This window comes from Diadema setosum, chromosome 15 (genome assembly GCF_964275005.1).
Source record: "Diadema setosum chromosome 15, eeDiaSeto1, whole genome shotgun sequence".
Lineage (NCBI taxonomy): Eukaryota > Metazoa > Echinodermata > Echinoidea > Diadematoida > Diadematidae > Diadema > Diadema setosum.
In genome coordinates, this window is record NC_092699.1 from 21978093 (window position 1) to 21999178 (window position 21086).

General features: G+C 38.0%; 1 protein-coding gene across 1 annotated transcript in view; it reads right to left on the reverse strand.

Moving 5' to 3' along the window:
- Positions 1–639: 639 nt before the first annotated feature.
- The window catches only part of LOC140238592 (uncharacterized), a 50298-nt gene continuing 29851 nt past the window's right edge, over positions 640–21086 (reverse strand). Inside the window, exons 3-7 of the mRNA XM_072318493.1 lie at positions 7276–7628; positions 5294–5419; positions 4066–4176; positions 1468–1923; positions 640–953 (exon numbers count right to left, since the gene is read on the reverse strand). Coding sequence (XP_072174594.1) covers positions 670–953; positions 1468–1923; positions 4066–4176; positions 5294–5419; positions 7276–7628 — 1330 coding nt within the window. The 3' untranslated portion in view covers positions 640–669. The remainder of the gene's footprint in view (positions 954–1467; positions 1924–4065; positions 4177–5293; positions 5420–7275; positions 7629–21086) is intronic.

Here is a 21086-nt window from a genome sequence, read left to right on the forward strand (position 1 = left end):
ATGTATAATTTACTTCTGGAGTTTCTAGAAATAAGATTGGTAGTTACTGAAGTAGAGAAATCTCATTATTACATTGTCATGATTGTTGGGACCATGAGTTGTAAAAAAAGAAATGCATGATGCTTGAATTCCAATAAAAAAAAACAACAACCTTACTTTAAAAATGTAAAAACTGCTTTACTGGGAAAGCAATGTTGTAAGCTATGTCGAAGCAGTGATAGCAAGAGAGCATGACAAAATCATAAACACATTCTCTGAATGGTCCCACTTTTCGACAGTCCACTTTACCATAGGACAATATTTAAAGAAAGGTTGAGCCCAAAATATGAAGTTTGTGAAAAGGAGACATTTACTCCAGCAGATGTAATTTTAACAAGATTCTTTGCCAAGAGGAAGTTTTACAACCCCTCTGTGGTCAGTTTTGATCCAACCAGGCCAGGGGAATATTGCTACTGAAATTATCATCTTCTCTTCATTTAATGAGCTCCTCTGACTTAATGCACTTAATATCACAGATTTGGTGGTACTGGTAAGATTAATCATATCTGCACAAAATCAGACTGGACTTTACAGAAATTTCTCTGTTTCCTTGAGATTGACACATGCAAAATGAAAAACTAAACATCGCCAGCGCACACACTTTTTCTCAAGACATATGGTCAATGTGTGTCATGATTGGATGTTGAATTTTTTTGTAAGTTCATCAGCTGCAGAGGCATTCTTAGTCTCTCTCAGTGTAGTAATCAGTCTTTGGTATGTCAGTTTCTTTCCTTCTTTCTTTGACACAGCATACAATAGCTGAAATCCAAGATCACTACGATACAGATATCTGTCTTTGATGTTGTTGATTTTGCTCTGCTTCATTCCCAGCGCTCTGCACACCTTCTCAACGTCTGCATGTGAAATCTCCTCTGCAACTGCATCCAGAAAACCATCCTTCACTTTGTCACATCCTGTGCAGTACATAAAAAATTTATACCAGTAATAATCGACAAAATATTGTCCATATCGTTAGGAAGTTATTTAAGATTACACACTGCTTTTGAGGATGAGAATACTATTAGCATGATAATGGAAATCAAAAGAAACTGGATTTGTGATGGTGGTGATGTTTGTAAATTATGTTTTTTCAAAACTGGCAAATTAAATCAAATTCTCAAATATACTGGCAAAAGTTCCAATTCAGTGGTACCCATACAGGCAAATGTGTATTGTATCACTAGGAATGGATGCTGTAATAAGCTCGACTCAGCATACCTTGCATGTTTCTGTGATATTAATGTGACTAACAAAAGACATGGTGAGAGAACATGCCCCTTACGTTATGCTGAGTCGAGGGGAACAAATCAACATACATTTGGAGTTCAGGGGCCCTTCAAAGCAACAAACCACTTGTGTTCATATAGATCTACAGATGATTGTGACAGTAGCAGCACAGAGCAAAAGCAGGAATTGTATTAATCTCACCTTTAATAACCAGAGACTGACTGCAATCGGAATCCTCAAACTTTTCTTGTGATGATAGCTCAGATTCTTTGGGTGAAGGGCCAAACTCTTGTTGTGATGGGTCAGACTCTCCCAGTGATGGGCAAGGCAATTCTGGCAGTGGGTCAGACTCATTTTGTGAAGGGCCAGGTGATTGGCCAGAATCTTGCTGCCCTGGTCCAGACTCTTTTGGCGATGGACTAGGCTCTTTCGGTGATGGGCCAGACACTTCCAGTAATGAGCCAGACTCTTTTGGCGATGGACCATGCTTTTCTCCAGATAGACTTGGCTCACACTGCCTGGTATTCAAAGGTTGGACTGAAGTACTCCTTCCTGCTTTTGCTTGTAGTTGGTCATGTACAGGTGGGGCTGTAAACTGTACGGTGCCTGTTACATGGTTGACATGAGCTGTTGGTCTGACTTCTGAATTTGAGTTCCCTTTATGTGATTACAAGAGAGTAATGTTAATCACAACCACAATGCAACTTAGATTGAAAAAGTAAGTCATTACCTCAGAACTTTCCAACAAAAAGACAAAACAAAACAAGAGACCTGGGGGCCTTGCGCTCACCTGAGTATCGCATGCTTCACCTTCCATGCATTCTTGTAGACTCTTACCTGAGAACATTTAGAAACTTGTCAAGTAGGGTAGCTTTGAAAGCTTGGGGCGTGGTGTCCATTTGCATATTCCATCACACTGGTAAAAAATATCTGTCAAGTACATTGTACTTTATAAAATATTGGACTATGCAGTTTGAAAAAAAAAAAAAGACTTAAAGCTCCATCACTTCTGGTTCTAGAAAAGAAGAATTGTAAATATTTAATGTTAGGGGGATATTGAGCCCCCTAAGGACGCCAAGGGGAGCATGGTGCCCTGTTGAACAAATTGAGATCTTAATCCCCTGGCATGCTACAATACCTGCCAAGTTTGGTGAATATTCATCAAGGGGTTTTCAAGTAGAATATGAACATGTACAATTCAAGTCCCCATTTGGACCCATCCCACCCACTCCCCTGGGTTCGGGGGGGGGGGGGGGGCACTCCTGATTCTGCTGTGAACAAACTTGAAACATCAGTCATCAATATACTGACTCATTATTGTAATAACTCAGCTCAATCACTTCTGGTTCTAGAGAATGTCTTCAAAGATTCCCTACTGGGGGTGGGTTAGGGCCCCTGGGGGACCCTAAGTGGGGCATGGTGCCCATTTGATGGAATTGAGATTCTATCCCCCTGGGGATGCTACCTGCCAAGTTCGGGGAAAACTCATCATGGGATTTTCAAGAAAAAGCTGAAAATTTACAATATGGCCCCAATCTGGTCCCCTGGGGCCCCCAGGTGGAGCATGGTGCCCATATGACGAGATTGAGATTCTATCCCCCTAGGGATGCTACCTGCCAAGTTTGGTGAAAATCTATCATTGCATTTTCAAGAAAAAGATAAAAATGTACAATTTGAGCCCCATTAGGACCCCTCCCCACCCCCTTCCCTGTGTTCCAAGGGGGGCACCCTTGATTCTACCATGAACAAACTTGAAACCACATTCATCAATGTACCAACTCATAGTATAAACTTAGCTCTATCACTTTTGGTTCTAGAGAAGAAGATTTTTTAAGATTCCTTAATTTTGGGAGGTTTGGGCCCCTCCGGGGGCCCCCCAGGTGGGGCATGGTGCCCATTTAAACAAATTGAGATCCTATCCCCCTAGGGATGGTACCAGTAATGTTTGGTGAAAATCGGTCATGGGGTTCTCAAGAAGATGAAAATGTAAAAAGTTTAGGCATGACGCAAGACGCACGATGTACGCCGGACAAAGAGTGATTGCAATAGCGCTCAGGTGAGCTAACAAAACGCAGCAATCAAACAAAAATAAAAAATTTAGACTACTTTTAACATTCAAATTCCATCATTAGGAAAATCATTTTCACCATACCCAAAACATTCCTACAATAAGAAGAATATTGCTTACAAAACTTACTTTCATCACAACTATTTCATCATAAAGAGTTTTTTCTTTGTTGCATAACTCGTATTATTAAGCAAAAATTGATTCCAAAATCAAAATACCTTTAAGAGAGTTAAACTGTAAAAAGTAAATAGAATGGAAGAAGCTTAATCAAACTATCAGCCATATGGAATCTCATAAAGTGTGCATGTTTCCACAAAACAGTGGTTTTGGTTACATGCACATGTACGCAATTGAGATATCATGTCATTACCTTATTGGTTTCAATCCCATTGACCTACACATAAAACTACAATAAATTTCTCTTGAAATCAAACAAACAGGAATGAAACCATTTCATTTACATACATACGTGAACAATAACACTTTTAGTAAATGCACATTACACTAACATAACGTAACAATTTTCTCTTTTTTATCTGACTTTTTGAAACTTTCATATACCTGCTTGACTTAATTATTCTACTTACTAAAGTCAACAGGAAAACAGAGTACAGTTTACCTGAAGTAATCTTCATCATATTTTTTTAAGTACAAGAATTACTTCCATTCCCATCTGATTATAATTTTAGATACAACAACTGTACCGTGCGGTAATCACATCCAGTTCTTACCCTGTACATCACGTGGAGGAGGCTCGCCAGGTAATTGGGTCCCCTGACCACCCTGCCCATGGATTCCAGGATTGCCATTTTCATCTTGCATTACTGTCACTCTCTGCAGTTCTGCAAGGTGAATAGTAAGTTGTGCTCCTCATGATAATATAATCTTAGCAGTGACTGTACCTTTGCTATGGATGTGATCCAACAGTAGCATTGGAAAACAATAACAATACAATAACAATAAGGTCTTATTTAACCAGGGTAGCCTCTTCAGTGTTGCCACTGCTCTATCCAGAGGGCCCTGCCATTATTATTACCCTAGCGTTGCCAGGTACCCATTTGTACACCTGGGTCGAGAGCGACACAGTGGGTAAAAACATCTTGTCTAAGGACATAAGCACTGGGCGGGACTCGAACTTGGGTCTTCCGATCAGGAGTCGGGAGTCTTACCCACTATGCCACTATGCCCCCCAAAGACCTTTATCATGATCCTCACAGCAATGTAGTAACGTCTCCAATTTCCATACCCTACATTGTCATTCTTTCAGTATCTCACAATTAAAGCATGATTGATAACAAACTGTGCCCAAAATGGTCGGAATAGAAAACAACATTTTCTGCCAATTCCCAGCTGCACAATGGGATGTATAGGTTTTCAGAATGACACCCTTTGGGAAATGTAAGAGCTGAAGCACAGGTAAGAGTTATTTATTGTACCTTTATCATTTAGAGTTATCCAAAAATTATCACCAAGAGCACTCAATATTAAATAAATATTGCTATGCACTGAATAATATCTGCCTTAATCAGTATACATATCACATGCAATATCAAGTGACAAAGTATTTTCTGCATAATTGCACACTAAGAGGCTATAAAGTGTACAATTGTACCTCATCATTTGAATTAAGTGAGTTTGATATCAAAGAGGACTGAATCCTTGAATATGTACATATAGATTGGGTAAATGTGGCAATATTACAGTTGAACAAATCTGTAAAGTTTGAGGAACAATCCATTCAAAAGTTATGAATCTTTAAAGCTTCGCTGCCATCATCCCTGGATGAGAAGATCAGTTTGTTAAATCAACAACGGAGTATCAATAACACATTTTACAATGAAACACTGAAGCAAGAGATTAAAGTAAAAGTGAGTTCAAGGTTTTCTATGTTCCTCCAAATATGTTTGACAACGATGGGCAAACATGATAAAAAGAAGTACCGAGTATTAACACACTCACCTGCATTTGAATCTTGTAACTGACAAATCAATATCCTCTGCAATGTACACTTTACGCAGGTGAAAACTAATGCAATCAACAGGACAGCTACCATGACCAGCAATACAGCTACTACTGTGTTATTGCCTGTATGCAAACAAAATTAGGTAAAAAAAAAAAATAATAAGCAGCAACCACAAATTTTTTCGGTAAATGCTAATTTAGGCATGTAGGGCTACACATCTCAAGGTTAATGAATCAATGCAATAATTTTAGAAGACAATAGAGACTGATTAAAGCCCAAAGAAAGCTTTGGTACGCCTGCAAAAGTTGTCAAATTTTGCTCCAAAATGTGAACGTATGCCTAGGAAATGTGCGGAATAACGCTGCAATAACAAGATATTCGATGGGTAACAACGAAAATGGGAAATATTAACCAAAAACGTTCAGTCTCAGAACTTACCCGAACGGGGTCAGGCTAGACTCGGACTCGGGGATAACTCGGCCTCGCTTTGCTTGACGGCGGGATGAGTTGTATTGGTTGTCCCTCTGGATTGTACAGCGTTGTACTATGCATATGGGAGCGGCCTGTATAAACTACATTGTAGCGTTCTGGCTACTCGCAGTAATGGTCCGAGTTGTTACAACGCGCGCATCAAAAACCTTTTTGGCGTGCATGCAAAATTAGTGTGCACCTCTCAAGCACCTCTAAAAACAATCAAAGACACTTGATAAACAACAACAAAAACTTCAAAGACCGCGCGTCTCAGCAACTGAGGTGATGTGCGTATACTATATAGGCTTGAGGACCGCGCGCTGTCCATTTGTTTTGTACAGGATTAGCACGGACTTTCCTGTCTGCTCATCAAGGCCTCGTTTGGTACCCGTAGCATAGAGTACTGATGAACGTGGCGATCACGAACTGTGTGTAAATTGTCTGAAATAGGGTCGAGTTTTCCCTGAGACCGAGTTAGTCTGGAGCCTTCTGGAATAAAAGTCGGTCTACCGACTTTCATTATTTTTCTCAAAATACTCCAAAACGACTCATCATTCCAGCAAACCGCGTCAGCCAGGTAAGTTTCTTTGTAGACTCTTTCGATATATTGCAAGCAAATATGAAATGGTGCCAGACGGGTTCTCAGGCCCTTACCAGAACTTTGTTTTCACTTTAAGCAATCAATGTTGGAGATGATCAGAAAGTGGAAGTAGTATAGATAAAATCTATCAAAGCGAACAGATCTACTATCGCAAACTACACGTCTTGTCTAAAATTTTCCAGATAGGTGGAATTCTGAATATGGCATACATGCCATTTTGAATACCTGGTACACAGCATATTGGTCAGGTTTTTGTTTCTCATATCATATGATTACTGAAAACTTAACAAATTGCACACACACACACACACACACAAAAAAATATATATATCTATCTATATATATATATATATATATATATATATATATATATATATATGTATATATATATTGCTTCCGTTAAGAAATATTTTGTACAGTGTATCCAAATTGGGAAACTGTTTGTTGATTTGCACAGTCATATTCATTTCACATTTCATCATTGTGGTTCTCAAATATGAAATTCAATAACTTGCAAAATTGTCTTACAAGTCCTCATATACAAAACATTACAGGTGTGAAATATATGATGCAAACAGTACCTCTTTTATCCACCACAAATGCTTTCTTCAAACTGTAAAACCGCAAACATTTGCAGCACGATACTTTTGTAAATTGGGGCTGATGGCATTTTTCTCCTGGCCTTCTGTTGCAAATTACCACTGGCATTCAATGCATTGTGCAGACAAAACCTTTTGCATATACTTACTTTACCTTTACAAATAAAGTGTATCTTCACGCATCTCAGCTCCTTGGTCATTTTGCAAAAGTTTCACGCATGCTAAAATGTTTGGTTTTATAGTATGTATCTACTGAATTTACCAAATAGGTTTGGAGAAAATTAAAGAGGCCACTGTTCCTACATACCTCCACGATCAGATTTACAAGTCTGAGACTTGTCATTGTCTCTGTCCGTTGCATTTGCATCACTGGGCTCTTGCTGTACTTTTGTGGGTGTGTGAGTTTCCATGGTGTCATTGATTGTGTAATCAGCAAGGGGTGTAGATTGGGATGAATCTCTCCACGGCATGGAAGAGACTGTAGAATCAGACATCGGTTGTCTGGTCGTAGGGCTGTCTGCTCGCTCTGCACATTGCCGGTCCTGCTCTGGATCGCATTCTCGCACAATCTCTTGAGTTGCCGTGCACTCTGTACATCGTCTGCATTGTCTACAATTGTTTCTGTATGGTTGGTATGTTCCATGTGGACAGGTACTACACCTGTGAATCGGATTATATGACAGCTGGATTCAGGAGAATCTAGAAACATCTCAAGTCAATATTCCTGCAATTTTTGAATAGTCTGGTTCACTGTTATTGTGACATATCATGACAATTATTGTAGGAAGATGGTTTACTGAAAAAACTAGAAATGTCGCTACAGCGACTGGTTATACCCCCGCCAAACAACATTTCATAAGCTTTGGTCAAAACAACATTTCATAAGCTTTGGTCAAAAAACTGAGGAAGTAGTTAAATCCACAAGATCTTTCCTTGATCTGCTATTAATATGCCGATGGCAACGTACTTTCGGGTACTGTCGAAAAATGCGTCTTGCACATCTACAACCAAAGGCACACATCTGTACCAAGTTTCATGGAAATTGGGCAAAAACTGAGGAAGTAGTTTGCAACACAAAATTTTCCATCATTTTGGCTCATAATATGTGAGCTGTTACCATGGCAACATACTTTTTGTCACTGTCAAGAAATGTGTCATGCTGACCTATATCCTAAGACAAACATTCAATATGAATTCCATGAGAATTGGAAGAACACTGATGAAGCAGTTTTGTCATGAAGCATTTTGCCCTATATTTTACCAATAACATGCCATTACCATGGCAACTCACTTTTTGCCACTGCGGAAATATGTGTCTTGCACATTAACATATTCAGATGAACATCTGTACCTAATTTCATAAAAATTGATCAAAAACTGTGGGAGGAGTTCGCAACGCAAGATTTATACCCATTTTTGCCCATAATATGCCGTTACCATGGCAACGTACTTTTGGGTACTGTCAAAAAATACGTCTTGCACATCTACAACCCAAGGCACACATCTGTGCCAAGTTTTATGGGAATCGGTTGAAAACTGAGGAAGTAGTTCGCGACGCAAGATTTGCAACGGACCGACCGCCCGACCGCCCGACCGCCCGCCCGACCGCCCGACTGTCCGCTGATTCCTATATACCCCCTTCAAACTTCCTTTGGCGGGGGTATAAAAAAAGAGTACTGATGGCCTGTTGGAGACTAGTCCTGAGTATACTAGCTCTGGCAGGTGTCTACGGGAAATGTATGTTGGAGCAGAATCAGGCCTTCCTCAGCAGGTTAAGTTTAAATGACAAATACTATGCGATTTTGACAGCAAACAGTGAACGTACACATAAAACCATAGTATTTGTGCTCACATATATGGCTCATATTTCTGATAAATACTAGTAATGTGCAGTTTCATTTGCTAAGTTGATTGCTGTGAGTACTATCAATTCATTCGGAGCAGGAAAAAAAGAAAAAATAACCAAAGGTCGTTTCCAAATCTTTTTTCATGTCTCCATTCATTACTGTGTCATAATTTGGTTCTTAGATTCTTCTGAAAATGTTTAGAGCAAAATGATTTAGTATTGGTATTCCCACACTTATTTGATTATATTTTTGGTGTACAGATTAGAATGATCTGTTCAGTCATGCATGAGGGAGAACACATTAAAAACAAATTAGTCACTTTTGAAGGAGATGGGGGGGGGGGGGTCTGTGATCAACATTCTGCTTCTGGTGTATCTTATCATTTCTGGTGTATCTGTATAAGTGCTGTTGTTATGTTAGCATCCATCGTTTGACCACCACACCTATCCCAACACTTTAATGGTCAGGTGAGCACAATTTTAGGGCACTTGCCTTACATTCAACCCACCTATAACAGCAAAATCCATTTCATTTATTAAAGAAAATGACTTCAGATATTGTCACCAACATGTAACAGCACATGAAGGGTTTGTTTGCAAAAACCGATAAGTCCATTTTTGAAGATTTTGAAGTACGATCTCTGTCATAAAGTACAAAATAATTAACCTTTTAAATGATATATTGGTCACTACATAATAAAGGTACATTGTATATTTTTGAAGTTATGGTCAAAAGAAGCAAAAATTTTCTTATTATTCTCTTTATTTTTCTTGACCTTTAATCGCAAATATCTCCATTTGGCAAATATGGACTTATCAGTTTTTGCAAACAAACTCTTCACATGTTACTGAACATACATTGTAAAGAGGGAGTCATATTGTGGTGGAGTATACAGTAGGTCTATGGGTGGGGTGAGCACATTATATTTAATGTATGTGCACTTTAAATTTGGCATAAGGGGGTCAAACAATGTAAGATGAAACAACACCAGCACTCAAACATACTGTCACAAATGTACACACAAGTAGTTATGTACATGTATCAAGGCTGTATGCATGGTTGTTTTAATGTGTATGTACACGGGATGACCAGATTAATGGAGAACATTCTATATGATATAGATATAGTACATACAGGCTGACCAGATCAGTGGAGAATTTTCTACGTGGTATAGAATGTAGCTACAGTACATGTATGCATGTGACAGGAAATACGTTATAGCTCACTCAATCTAGAATGATTTAACCCATTCCAGAAAATTCTAGGAAGTGCTTACATATTTGGCTGAGTGAGGCACTGTCCCTGTAACCCAATGTGATTGGTAGTTAATTTTGGCAATGATGTTATGCACATTGTTAGGCAGTGAGTCATCCAGGATTCCTGGAATTTGGACTTGCTAGTATGTTCAGGTATGTGGCCCCAGTAGTCCAGGCGCAGCGACCAAGAAAAAATGACTTCGTTCAACCCACCCCGCAGAAAAGGTTTGACTGCATGGGGTGGTCGGTTGGACCCTCTGGAACACCCCTAGGTAGTATGTGATATCAAATTGTGGTATCAATGAAATTTTACAGGCCATTTTAGTTGCGACATGACCATATTCTTCGAGAAAGCGTCTGCGCAAACTAAGACTACTACACGTACCACTAGCGCTGCTACAGGCGCCAATGCCAGTGGTGCGTGTTATAGTCTTAGCGTACAAAGACTTTTTCCGCGACAAACATCGGTTTTTGCCTGCAAACTAACTTTTCACGCTAAGCTGGGGTCGGTGTAGTGTAGTTTCCAGACGTTTTTATTTCGTCTTTATTTCTCCGAGTTGAAGCAAGCCAAGTGAGAGTGCATACCCAGCGATTGTGACGCCCGAACTGTTTTTTGTGGCAATCACTGAGCATGCACTCTCACTCGGCTTAGCGCAATACAGCAGGCTTCTGCACAATATACAAGGTGTAACTCAGAGAAATAAAGGCGAAATAAAAACAGCTAGAAATTAAGACTAGGGTCGGCAACTCTTGTCGCTATTGGGGCACTGAAAATGAAATAATTATCACAGTTTTTGCATTTATTTCACGTAGGATTCATCGAAACGCCTTAAAACTATATATGGGCATGTTGCTAGAGATGTCAGCAATACAATGGGATACATTGTAAGGTATAATATTGTGCATGGTTACCATGGTAACCGGATGCCTACAGGTGATTGGTAACTCCCAAAAATATCTGGAATTTAGACAGGTTTGTTTCTTTTGCCTTTCGTGCACATCACTCATTGAAGATGAGCTCTACACTGTAAAATTAGTCTGGATAAAAAGGGAAAAGACGCCCAAGATTTTTCCCTCATTCTCTCCTCAGCATTAATTCATTACTGCACGTTTTGAATGAAATTTACATATCATGATATTTCATTTTATTATTATTATTATATATATATATATATATATATATATATATATATATATATTTAACAATAGCTAACGAACACAAAAGTACGCTTAATTCTTTGATGGATAATCCAGCGCACGTGTATATTCCTTCTTTAGAAAGGAATTTATCGGTATTCTTGAATGAACTTCCTTTAAGAACATAAACAATTAATTGCTTTCCTCTGCTCTTTTCCAGGATTGTTTTGAATAACCATCGCTCTGTAAATACTCGAAAGAGCTACTATAGAATATTGGCTTTGCTTTCTGTATTCATCTTATTTTTAAGGGAAATTTGTGTCCATACATTATTAAAAACGATATACATTTGCCTATGCTTTGAAGTCAAATTTGTGTTGAAAGTACGACGGGTGCAACTTTTTCATGCATTTTACTATTCGAAAATGATATTTTTCTTTCAATGGCCGTTTATTATGCCTTTGCTGACAAATTTTGCTGTAACTTGAGAATGCTTCAAAATATTCTTCACATATATGTCGTACACTTTATGCAGAAGGAAGGACATGCTTATTGAGCTTTTTGAAATTATGGGCTTTAGTTTTTGAGTTATTGACAACTAAATTCTGATTGGGTAATACTGGTTGCCATGGCAACAGGGAAAACTTTTTTAATGAAAATCAATAAAAAAAAAGGTGTGTTTTTTTTTATTGCATCTATAAGATAAAAAAAAAGTGTGTGTTTTTTTTATTGCATCTATAAGATAAAAAAAAAACAATGTTTGCAGCAGCAGGAGGCATTTTGGGGGTTACCAGTCACCTTTAGGCATCCGGTTACCATGGTGACCATGCACAATATTATAACTTACAATGAATCCCACTGTATGGAAGACATCTCTAGCAACATGTACATATGTAGTTTTATGCAGTTTTGATGAATTCTTCATGAAATAAATGCAAAAACTGTGTGAGTTTGTCGTTTTCAGTGCCCCAAATAGCGACAAGCGTTTACCGACCCTAGTCTTAATATCTAGCTGTTTTTTCGTCTTTATTTCTCTGAGTTGCAGCTTGTGTATTATGCAGAAGCCCGCTGTATATATTGCGCTAAGTGGAGTGAGAGCACCCACCTAGTGATTGCGATTCGGTCGTCACAATCACCGGGTATGCGCTCTCACTCGGCTTGCTTGAACTCTTGAAATAAAGACGAAATAAAAACGGCTAGAAACTACACTACACCGAACCCAGCTTGGCGTGAAAAGTTAGTTTGCAGGCAAAACCCTTGTTCATTGAAGAAAAAGTATATGCGCGCTAAGACTACTACACGCAGCACTGGCACTGGCGCCTGTAGCAGTGCTAGTGGTGCGTGTAATAGTCTTGGCGTGCGCAGACTCTTTTACGTTTGTTCCAACAAATCATGATGAAAAGTGGCCAGTAAAATTCTACTGACACCACAATTTGACACCACATACTACCTGGGGATGTTCATAGAGGTCCCATCTACCACCTTGTCTGGTCAAACCTTTTCTGCGGGGTGGGTTGAACGAACTCCTTAATTAAGCCTCTTACAGGAATTAGCGCCTTGACTACAGGTTGGAGAAAATTACAGAATGTACTAGAAAGGGGTGAATGGATAGTATATAAGCCGGAGAAATTCTGAGGTAGGCAGAGTATCCAACACCTCTGCTCTGAGAGTTACGTCACTTCTGGCTCTGAAGCGACTTGTTATAGTCAGTCCTGTGTTATCTGCTGACCTGTTATGTTTGTGGAGATAAGGCCTACGAGACATTTTGCCTGCAGAGAATTAATTTGCCTACGTTGGAGATAGACTCCATATTTTAATGTCAACGGACATTGTTACGGCAAAGCTGTGACGGGCTGGATTCCTCGCTGGACATTATAAAGTGAATCATCATTCAACGCATCAACTGGACGTGGTCGTCATAACGTCTGGATTCTACACGTTTCGCTGTGAACATTATACCGTGGACATCTACCGCGGATTTTACCCCGGATTTATACTGTGGATTAATGCAACCTGTGCCTCTGGAGTTACGTCGGAGGAATCATTCATCGGTGCGTCGCGGATCATTCATTTGTGCATGAAACAATGTATCTGGACACTTCATGGGAATTACATGGATTATGTGATTTAACATACTTGGCTGTAATGCATGTAAGTGATTCCATTACCGATTTATAAGTGTTTTATTGATCATTATTGTGCTGATGTGAAAACCGATTACGAGTCTGTACCCACAATATCACTGTTAATAAACCGCCTGAACATTAGTTGATGGTTTCTTTTGTGCGATCATTCTCAGAGTGATTTTGGTCGTAACAAAATACCAGATACAAAATGTTTCACAAACCCCAAAATATTACTTCTGTGATCGACTTTTGGAAAATGACTATTTAATTTTGTCTTCAATGTGTGATCACGCATGCATTACTAAACAGACCACTCTCATTTTCACACAAATATTAGTCAATAAGTGTAAGAATATGCCTCTTAAACCGTTTTGCTAAAAACCTATTCATCAAATTTACCGGCATGCTGTTTTGATTAAAGGGAGTTACTTTTTTTGGTTGTGTGTGTAACACACACCATACTGACACTGGGTCTTGGAAGGAAGACATGCAGACCATTAATAGTCTTTTCAACCCTGGCATAGTTGTTATAGTTTATAGTCACTTGATCAAATACCATTTGGACTAATTTCCAGATCATTAAACACCAGTACAGCTTTTAAAATCCATTTTGGTCAACACAAGATTAATCCATGTGGGATGAAACCAAAATTTTAACGGGCATTAAGACAAAAAAAAAAAAAAAAAAGGATTAACAAGTGGCAATATATACCTAGTTGTTTTGTGCATCAAACATCAAGATTGTATGAAAAATTACCAGTTACTTATCATTCCAATCATTTGCATAGGCCTACAGTACTTTGATGGATTTGCCACATGATAATTATGACAATAACACAATAACAATATTAACTATGATAACAAGAAAAATATACTGGGTATTTTGTTAAAATAAATACAAATGCATGGTTATGATGTTTTCTTTCACCCCAAAAATGTACCCTTCAGATGCAGAGCAGTTCTCCAGTTGGTCTGGATCACAAATAACCCTCTGTCCTTCCATGCACAATGCTTCATGAGAGTAAGTGTCTGGAAATTCACAGTCAGAGCCATGCTGTAACAGATAAAGATAAAATACACTTTATAATCACAGTGATTACAAACAATTGCGGCCACAAATAACAGGCCATGGCATAAATAAATAAATACAGTCCTATAGTACCTAAAAGAGTACTCTGAGCCCGTTAATATCATGAATATATATACATCTAAGGCAATGTATCTATAAATTAATTGATCTAACATACTATGAGCAGATAGCCCCACATTATTCAAGTAAGCGGATACACGATTGAAGAAAGTAGGCCTAACGTCCTTGACTCATGCACACTGTCATGATAATGCTTTATGCAGGGAAGGCGCACCACCCTGCTTAACATTACTGTAATAAGTCCTCGGTTGTAATATACAAATGAGTCCTCAGTTTACCAGATTCCTACTGGCACACAGGTCCTCGGTTACGTGATAAATTCTTGTGGGTAAAACATATCCTTGATTTCTACCATAGACGTGTATGTGTGTGTGTGTATGTGTAATGTACCAATATCGCTGGATGGCCTTTTGTGTGAATGTCTATCTTTGTCATGCTCTTTTAAAATTTGTATTTTGTGACTATAATATGTTCTTTCAGTACTTTCTGAAGATCCATCCATTTTCCATTCTTATTGTCATTTTTTTTTTTCAAACATTAATGTATTTGTATCTTTATTTGTATGTCAACGTATATCATGTTCAGTGTTACATGTTACCTGAGCTTTTGAGAGTGGAAAATAATATTCAATTCAATTCAATTCCATTTAATCACTTGAGAAAAAGGAATGATAAGCAGGGTGGTCCAAAACTTGAAATTTAAGCACATTGCAAGCGTAGAGTCTGAGAATATTGCAGAAAGTGTATATATGCACAGAGCGTACATCACTAGCACATAGTATGCAATATTTCACAGCTTATCTCTTTTTGAACTGCTTAATTACATACATTGTTCTCTCTCATATACACAAAATATCTAAGTACCAGGTAATTTGACATTTCTTATTTTTTGCACATAGGTATGTTTTTCATATGTTTGAATACATTTAATTTTGAGCTTGTTGCAAATTCTTGAGGATGTTGCAAGGCATGTTGCTGGCTTTTGAGGATGTTGCATAAGAATCTGAGCATGTTGCAGCGGCATACTGAAACCCCTCATGGACCACCCTGGTTAAGTGTAAAATGAGTACTTAAAGGACAAGTTCACCTTCATAGACATGTGGGTTGAGTGAATGCAGCAATATTAGTAGAACACATCAGTGAAAATTTGGGGAAAATCCGACAATCTGTTCAAAAGTTATGAATTCTTAAAGTGTTTGCACAATCACTGCTGGATGAGAAGACTACTACAGCGTATGATGTCACATGCGTACAACGATATAAGGAAAATAAAAGGAGAATTTCACAAAATTTTACTTTTAGAATAGAGTACACATTTCTTCAACTTGTTGTTGACGTATATTAAGGGTAATATTATTACCCCTGCCTTCTAAAAGACAGAAGTCGAGTGACCTTTTGTTATGCGAGAAAAGTGAAAATATGTTGAATTTTCTTTATACTTTCTTAATATCGTTGTACTCATGTGACATCACAAGCTATAGTAGTCTTCTCATCCAGCCGTGACTGAGCAGAAACTTAAAAAATTCATAACATTTGAACGGATTGTCCGATTTTCCTCAAACTCACACTGACGTGTTCTACTAATATTGCTGCATACACTCAACCCACATGTCTGTGAAGGTAAACTTGTCCTTTAATATGTCAGTGGAGTGTAACAGGGAGAAGTCTGATTGAAAAAAGAAAAAAATTAATAATGCATCTTCTCATGTTCACATTTCCATAGGTTGAACTGTGTGATGTGTTGGTACAACTGTGTACACTGCATGCAATGATAGTACAGATGACTGTGCCAGGACATGCATGCAGCTATAATACAGAGCTGAGGTTCATGCCCCAGCCCTGGTGTAAAAATGCTTTTCATTTTGTGCAACCTCTGATGCACAAACGTAACAGTCAGTATTTGCACACTCTGTTATACATGTAAGCTTGTAAATACCAGGAATATCCTTTCTTTATAATTACCCATCCCTACTGTGTTGAATTCAGACAATATGTGTACTCTCTGCTAGGATTCATATCTGATACCCTAAGGTCCGGTTAATGACACCGTGCACATTAACAATGACGGTTTTCAAAACAATAATGAACAAAGGTTCATCACCAAGACAGATCTGCAACTTCAGGCACTGGTACTTCAAGCATATAGCACATGCTGCAGCTATCATTGCAAACATATATCTGGTGCCAGCATTTAAAGCCGGGCTACCCGACTCAATAAGTTTAAGCTTCTAATGGGAAAGTAATCTTGAGCATACAAATTTTACGTTGTAATGATTGCAAAGAGTGTCCTACTCTTTTGCACTTGAGTTATACACATAAAAAGAAACTACCTGCATGTTAATACATCACAATACCCACTACTGCACATCTACATACAAGTGACAATGCATTATTTGTACCATGTAATGCAACATCTGAGTAACAATAACCATCACCAATTATTGCAAAAAAACAAACAAAACAAGACAAAACAAAACAGAGAACATTTACTGCAGTAATCCTTGAAACCCTTGAAAATTCTTGAAGTACAAGGCTAAATTACTAATAGACAAAAATGTCTTTGTTAACTCTAACATTCTAGATCTTTGAGGCATTTCCAGGGGTTAGATAAACGCAACCGTGTTTTCAAACGCGTTTAGAAACGCCGTTTTGAAACGCCTTTCAAAGGGCGTTTTGAAACACGTTTGAGACCACGATCGCCGTTCTGTGAGTAGATAAACGCAATGCCGTTTTGAAACGTATTTATATCTCAAGGTCAAATTCCAGATGTTTCCGGTTGTGTTCTCTGCCTATTATTTGTGTGTGACTGATGAGGCTTGTTTGGTGGTATGCAGTTGACCTTTGCTTCCCGGGTCAAATGGCACAAAGCAGCTGCGCAGTGACACCACTTGAATTGCGATTGTAGGATGGTTAGATAAACGGCGGCACCCGGAGAATCGCGTTTCAAACCACGTTTGCAAACACCGTTCCAAACGCGTTTAGAAACGTGATTCTCTCTCTCAAGTTAGATAAACGCAGCCTCAATCTAGATCTTTGACCATGCACTGAGCTTCACTAGGAAGAACAGAAACTAGTTGCAACAACAATGAAATGTGTTGTTCTGTACATGCTGCAATCTGGGACTTTGACATTGACAATCAACCTGACCTTAACAAGGGCTCTTTTCTAATGGTAAGTTTAGTCACCTTTGAAGGGACTGTACAGTACTGGTTGAGGTGGGGATTCATGTTTTGAACATTCCTAAATGAGATAATGACAAACCTCTTATGAAACATGAAAGATCATGTAATTTTAAGAAGGATTCAACTTTTATTTCATGAAAATTGGTTTTCAAATGGCTGAGATACCCCCAAAAAAAGTGATAATAATAAAAGGCGACCGGCCATGCCTTTTATTAGGATCTCTTTGTTTCACCTTGTTTTTGGATATCTCGGCCATTTCAAAACCGATTTTCATCAAAAAAACTTTTGATACCCCTTACAATTGCATGCTCCTTGACATCTCATAGAGTGGTTTCTGAATATCTCGCAAAACGTTAAAAGCTAAATCCTCACCTCGACCAGAACTGTACACACCCTTAAACTTAAAAAAAAAGAGAAAAAAATATACAGTAGACCTCGCCTAAGTCGACTTCGCATAAGTCGACAACTTGCTTAAGTCGACACAATAAAAAAGTCCCGATTTTTGCCTTTGTTATTCCTTGAAAATTTCCTCGTCTTAGTCGACATTTATAAGTCGACACCTCGCGTAAGTCAACCTGATTTTTCAGTGCCAATTGAGCTGAAATACGTGTTAATTCCCTCGTCTAAGTCGACATAATTTTTTGCTCAAAATCTTATCGCCATTCTCTGAAAAAGAATTGTTTTCCGGCCGCTCCGATTCGCTGCGTTTCTACTCGGTAATTCGCTAGTGTACGGCGCGGTAGCGTTCGCGCCATGCGTCCATTGTCTTGTATATGCCAGAATATAGAAAGGACATACACTCATTTACACTATGGAGCATTACATGTAGTACCCAAGACAGTTCACTTTACCCATTTTCTCCCTCTTTTTTTTCTCAAAACGCACAAATTTTGTACACTTATATGTCCCAGTAGGTATTCATTATCCGAACATGAAATAGGTGTTTTTGTAAATCCGAATATTCTTAATTTGATTATTCCGAAGCTGTATTAAAACCAGGGCATTTTCTAAAAAGATTTATTACAATGCAACTAATAATGTAACTCAAAAAATCAAATGCAGGTGTATCAAATCACACGCAAATTTTGTATTTAAACGCAAGTGCGTTGCTGAAAAGACTTGCGTTCAATAATCATATGAAACTAGAAAATAATTGTACGAACCTGAAACTCAATTGCGTTTAAACGCAACTCTAAAAATCAAATGCAAGTCCATCAAATCACACGCAATGATGTATTTAAACGCAAGAGCATTGCAGAGAAGACTTGCGGTTTTTGTACGAAACTAGAAACTGCGTTTAAATACATCTCTATACATCTACGGAAGTGCGTTATTGTTGAAAAGACTTGCACTACTTTTTTCATTTCGTAAGCAAAATTAGAAATTAAACGCAACTCTGAAAATCAAATGCAAGTCCATCAAATCACATGGAACGCTGGAAAGACTTGCGTTTGATAATCACACGAAACTAGAAAATTGTAGGAAATTTAAACTCAATTGCGTATAAACGCAACACTAAAAATCAAATGCAAGTCCATCAAATCGCACGGAACGCTGAAAGACTTGCGTTTGATAATCATACGAAACTAGAAAATTGAGGGATAGGGAACTTTTTTTTAACTCAATTGCGTTTAAATGCAACTCTAAAAATCAAATGCAAATCCATCATATCACACGTAACGCTGTATTTAAACGCAAGTGCGTTGCAGAGAAGACGTGCGGTTTTTGTACGAAACTATAAGAAACTGTGTTTAAACGCATCTCTAAACATCTACGGAAGTGTGTTATTGTTTAAAAGACTTGCATTATTTTTTTATTTCGTAAACAAAATTACAAATTATATGCAACTCTGAAAATCAAATGCAAGTCCATCAAATCACACGGAATGCTGAAAAGACTTGCGTTTGATAATCATACGAAACTAGAAAATTGTAGGAAACTTAAACTCAATTGCGTTTAAACGCAACTCTAAAAATCAAATGGAAATCCATCAAATCACACGGAACGCTGAAAGACTTGCGTTTGATTATCACACAATACTAGAAAATTGTAGGGAACTTTTTTTTAACATAATTGCGTTAAAACGCAACTCTAAAAATCAAATGCAAGTCCATCAAATCACGTAACGCTGTATTTAAACGTAAGAGCGTTGCAGAGAAGACTTGCGGTTTTTGTACGAAACTATAAGAAATTGCGTTTAAACGCATCTCTAAACATCTACGGAAGTGTGTTATTGTTTAAAAGACTTATCATAAGCAAAATAAAAAATTAAACGCAATTCTGAAAATCAAATACAAGTCCATCAAATCACACTGAATGCTGAAAAGACTTGCATTTGATAATAACACAAAACTAGAAAATTGTATGAAATTTAAACTCAATTGCGTTCAAACGCAACTCTAAAAATCAAATGCAAGTCTGTCAAATCACAAGCAACGCTGTTATTAAAACGCAAGAGCGTTTCAGAAAAGACTTGCGGTTCTTGTCCGAAACTAGAAACTGCGTTTAAATGCATAAAAATGTACGGAAGTGCGTTATTGTTGAAAAGGCTCGCATTATTTTTTTATTTCGTAACGGAACTTTTGTCGTGACCGAACTTAGTCTGCACTTGCAGGGGAAAGACATCGCAATATTTACATGTTTCAAACTACCGAAATGCATGCTGCTTCACAAAATGTCAATGAAAAAAATGATAACGAATTATTGTTAAAGTTCGCTATGCCGAAGTTTTAAATCTCAGTCCAAAGTTAAATCAGTCCGACAATGGTAAGAGGTTTGTTTTTACGAAGGTTATAGTAGTCCGAAAGATGTCATTTTTGGATGAACAAACTTTTCTTCTTCGTTTTATTTCAGACGGGACCGCGCCGTACAGAGCGGTAATGTTGCGAATCGGAGCACGAGAACAATTCATTTTCAGAGTATGGCAATACAAATTTAAGCAGAACAAATATGGCGACTTAGGGAAGGAAAATCACAAATATTTCAACTCAGTCGGCACTGAAAAATAATCTCGACAGAATCATGCGAAATCACACGCATATCATCCCAGCAACGCACTTGAATTTAAATCGCAAAGTTTAATGCAATTTTTGGGAATTTGCCTTTGATATTTCAAATCAAGTTTAAAACGTTAAAGGTAGGGAATCCCATTTGCATGCCTTAAATGAAGAGTTGTATAAATACAGTGGTATGTTGAAGAGAGTATCATTTTAGAAACTCCCATAAAGTATTGAAAGTGGAAGGTAACATTTAGTACATTTTTATTGACCGTTAGATTTTGAATTGAATTTTTTTCGGGGCTCACCGTAAATTCCAGTACATTGCTAGGCTACCTTTGCAGACCCATGCACTGCATGTGTGTCCATCATGTATATTTTGTGAAGAAAGTTCATCAAAACTTTACTTTACAAACATTTCTATA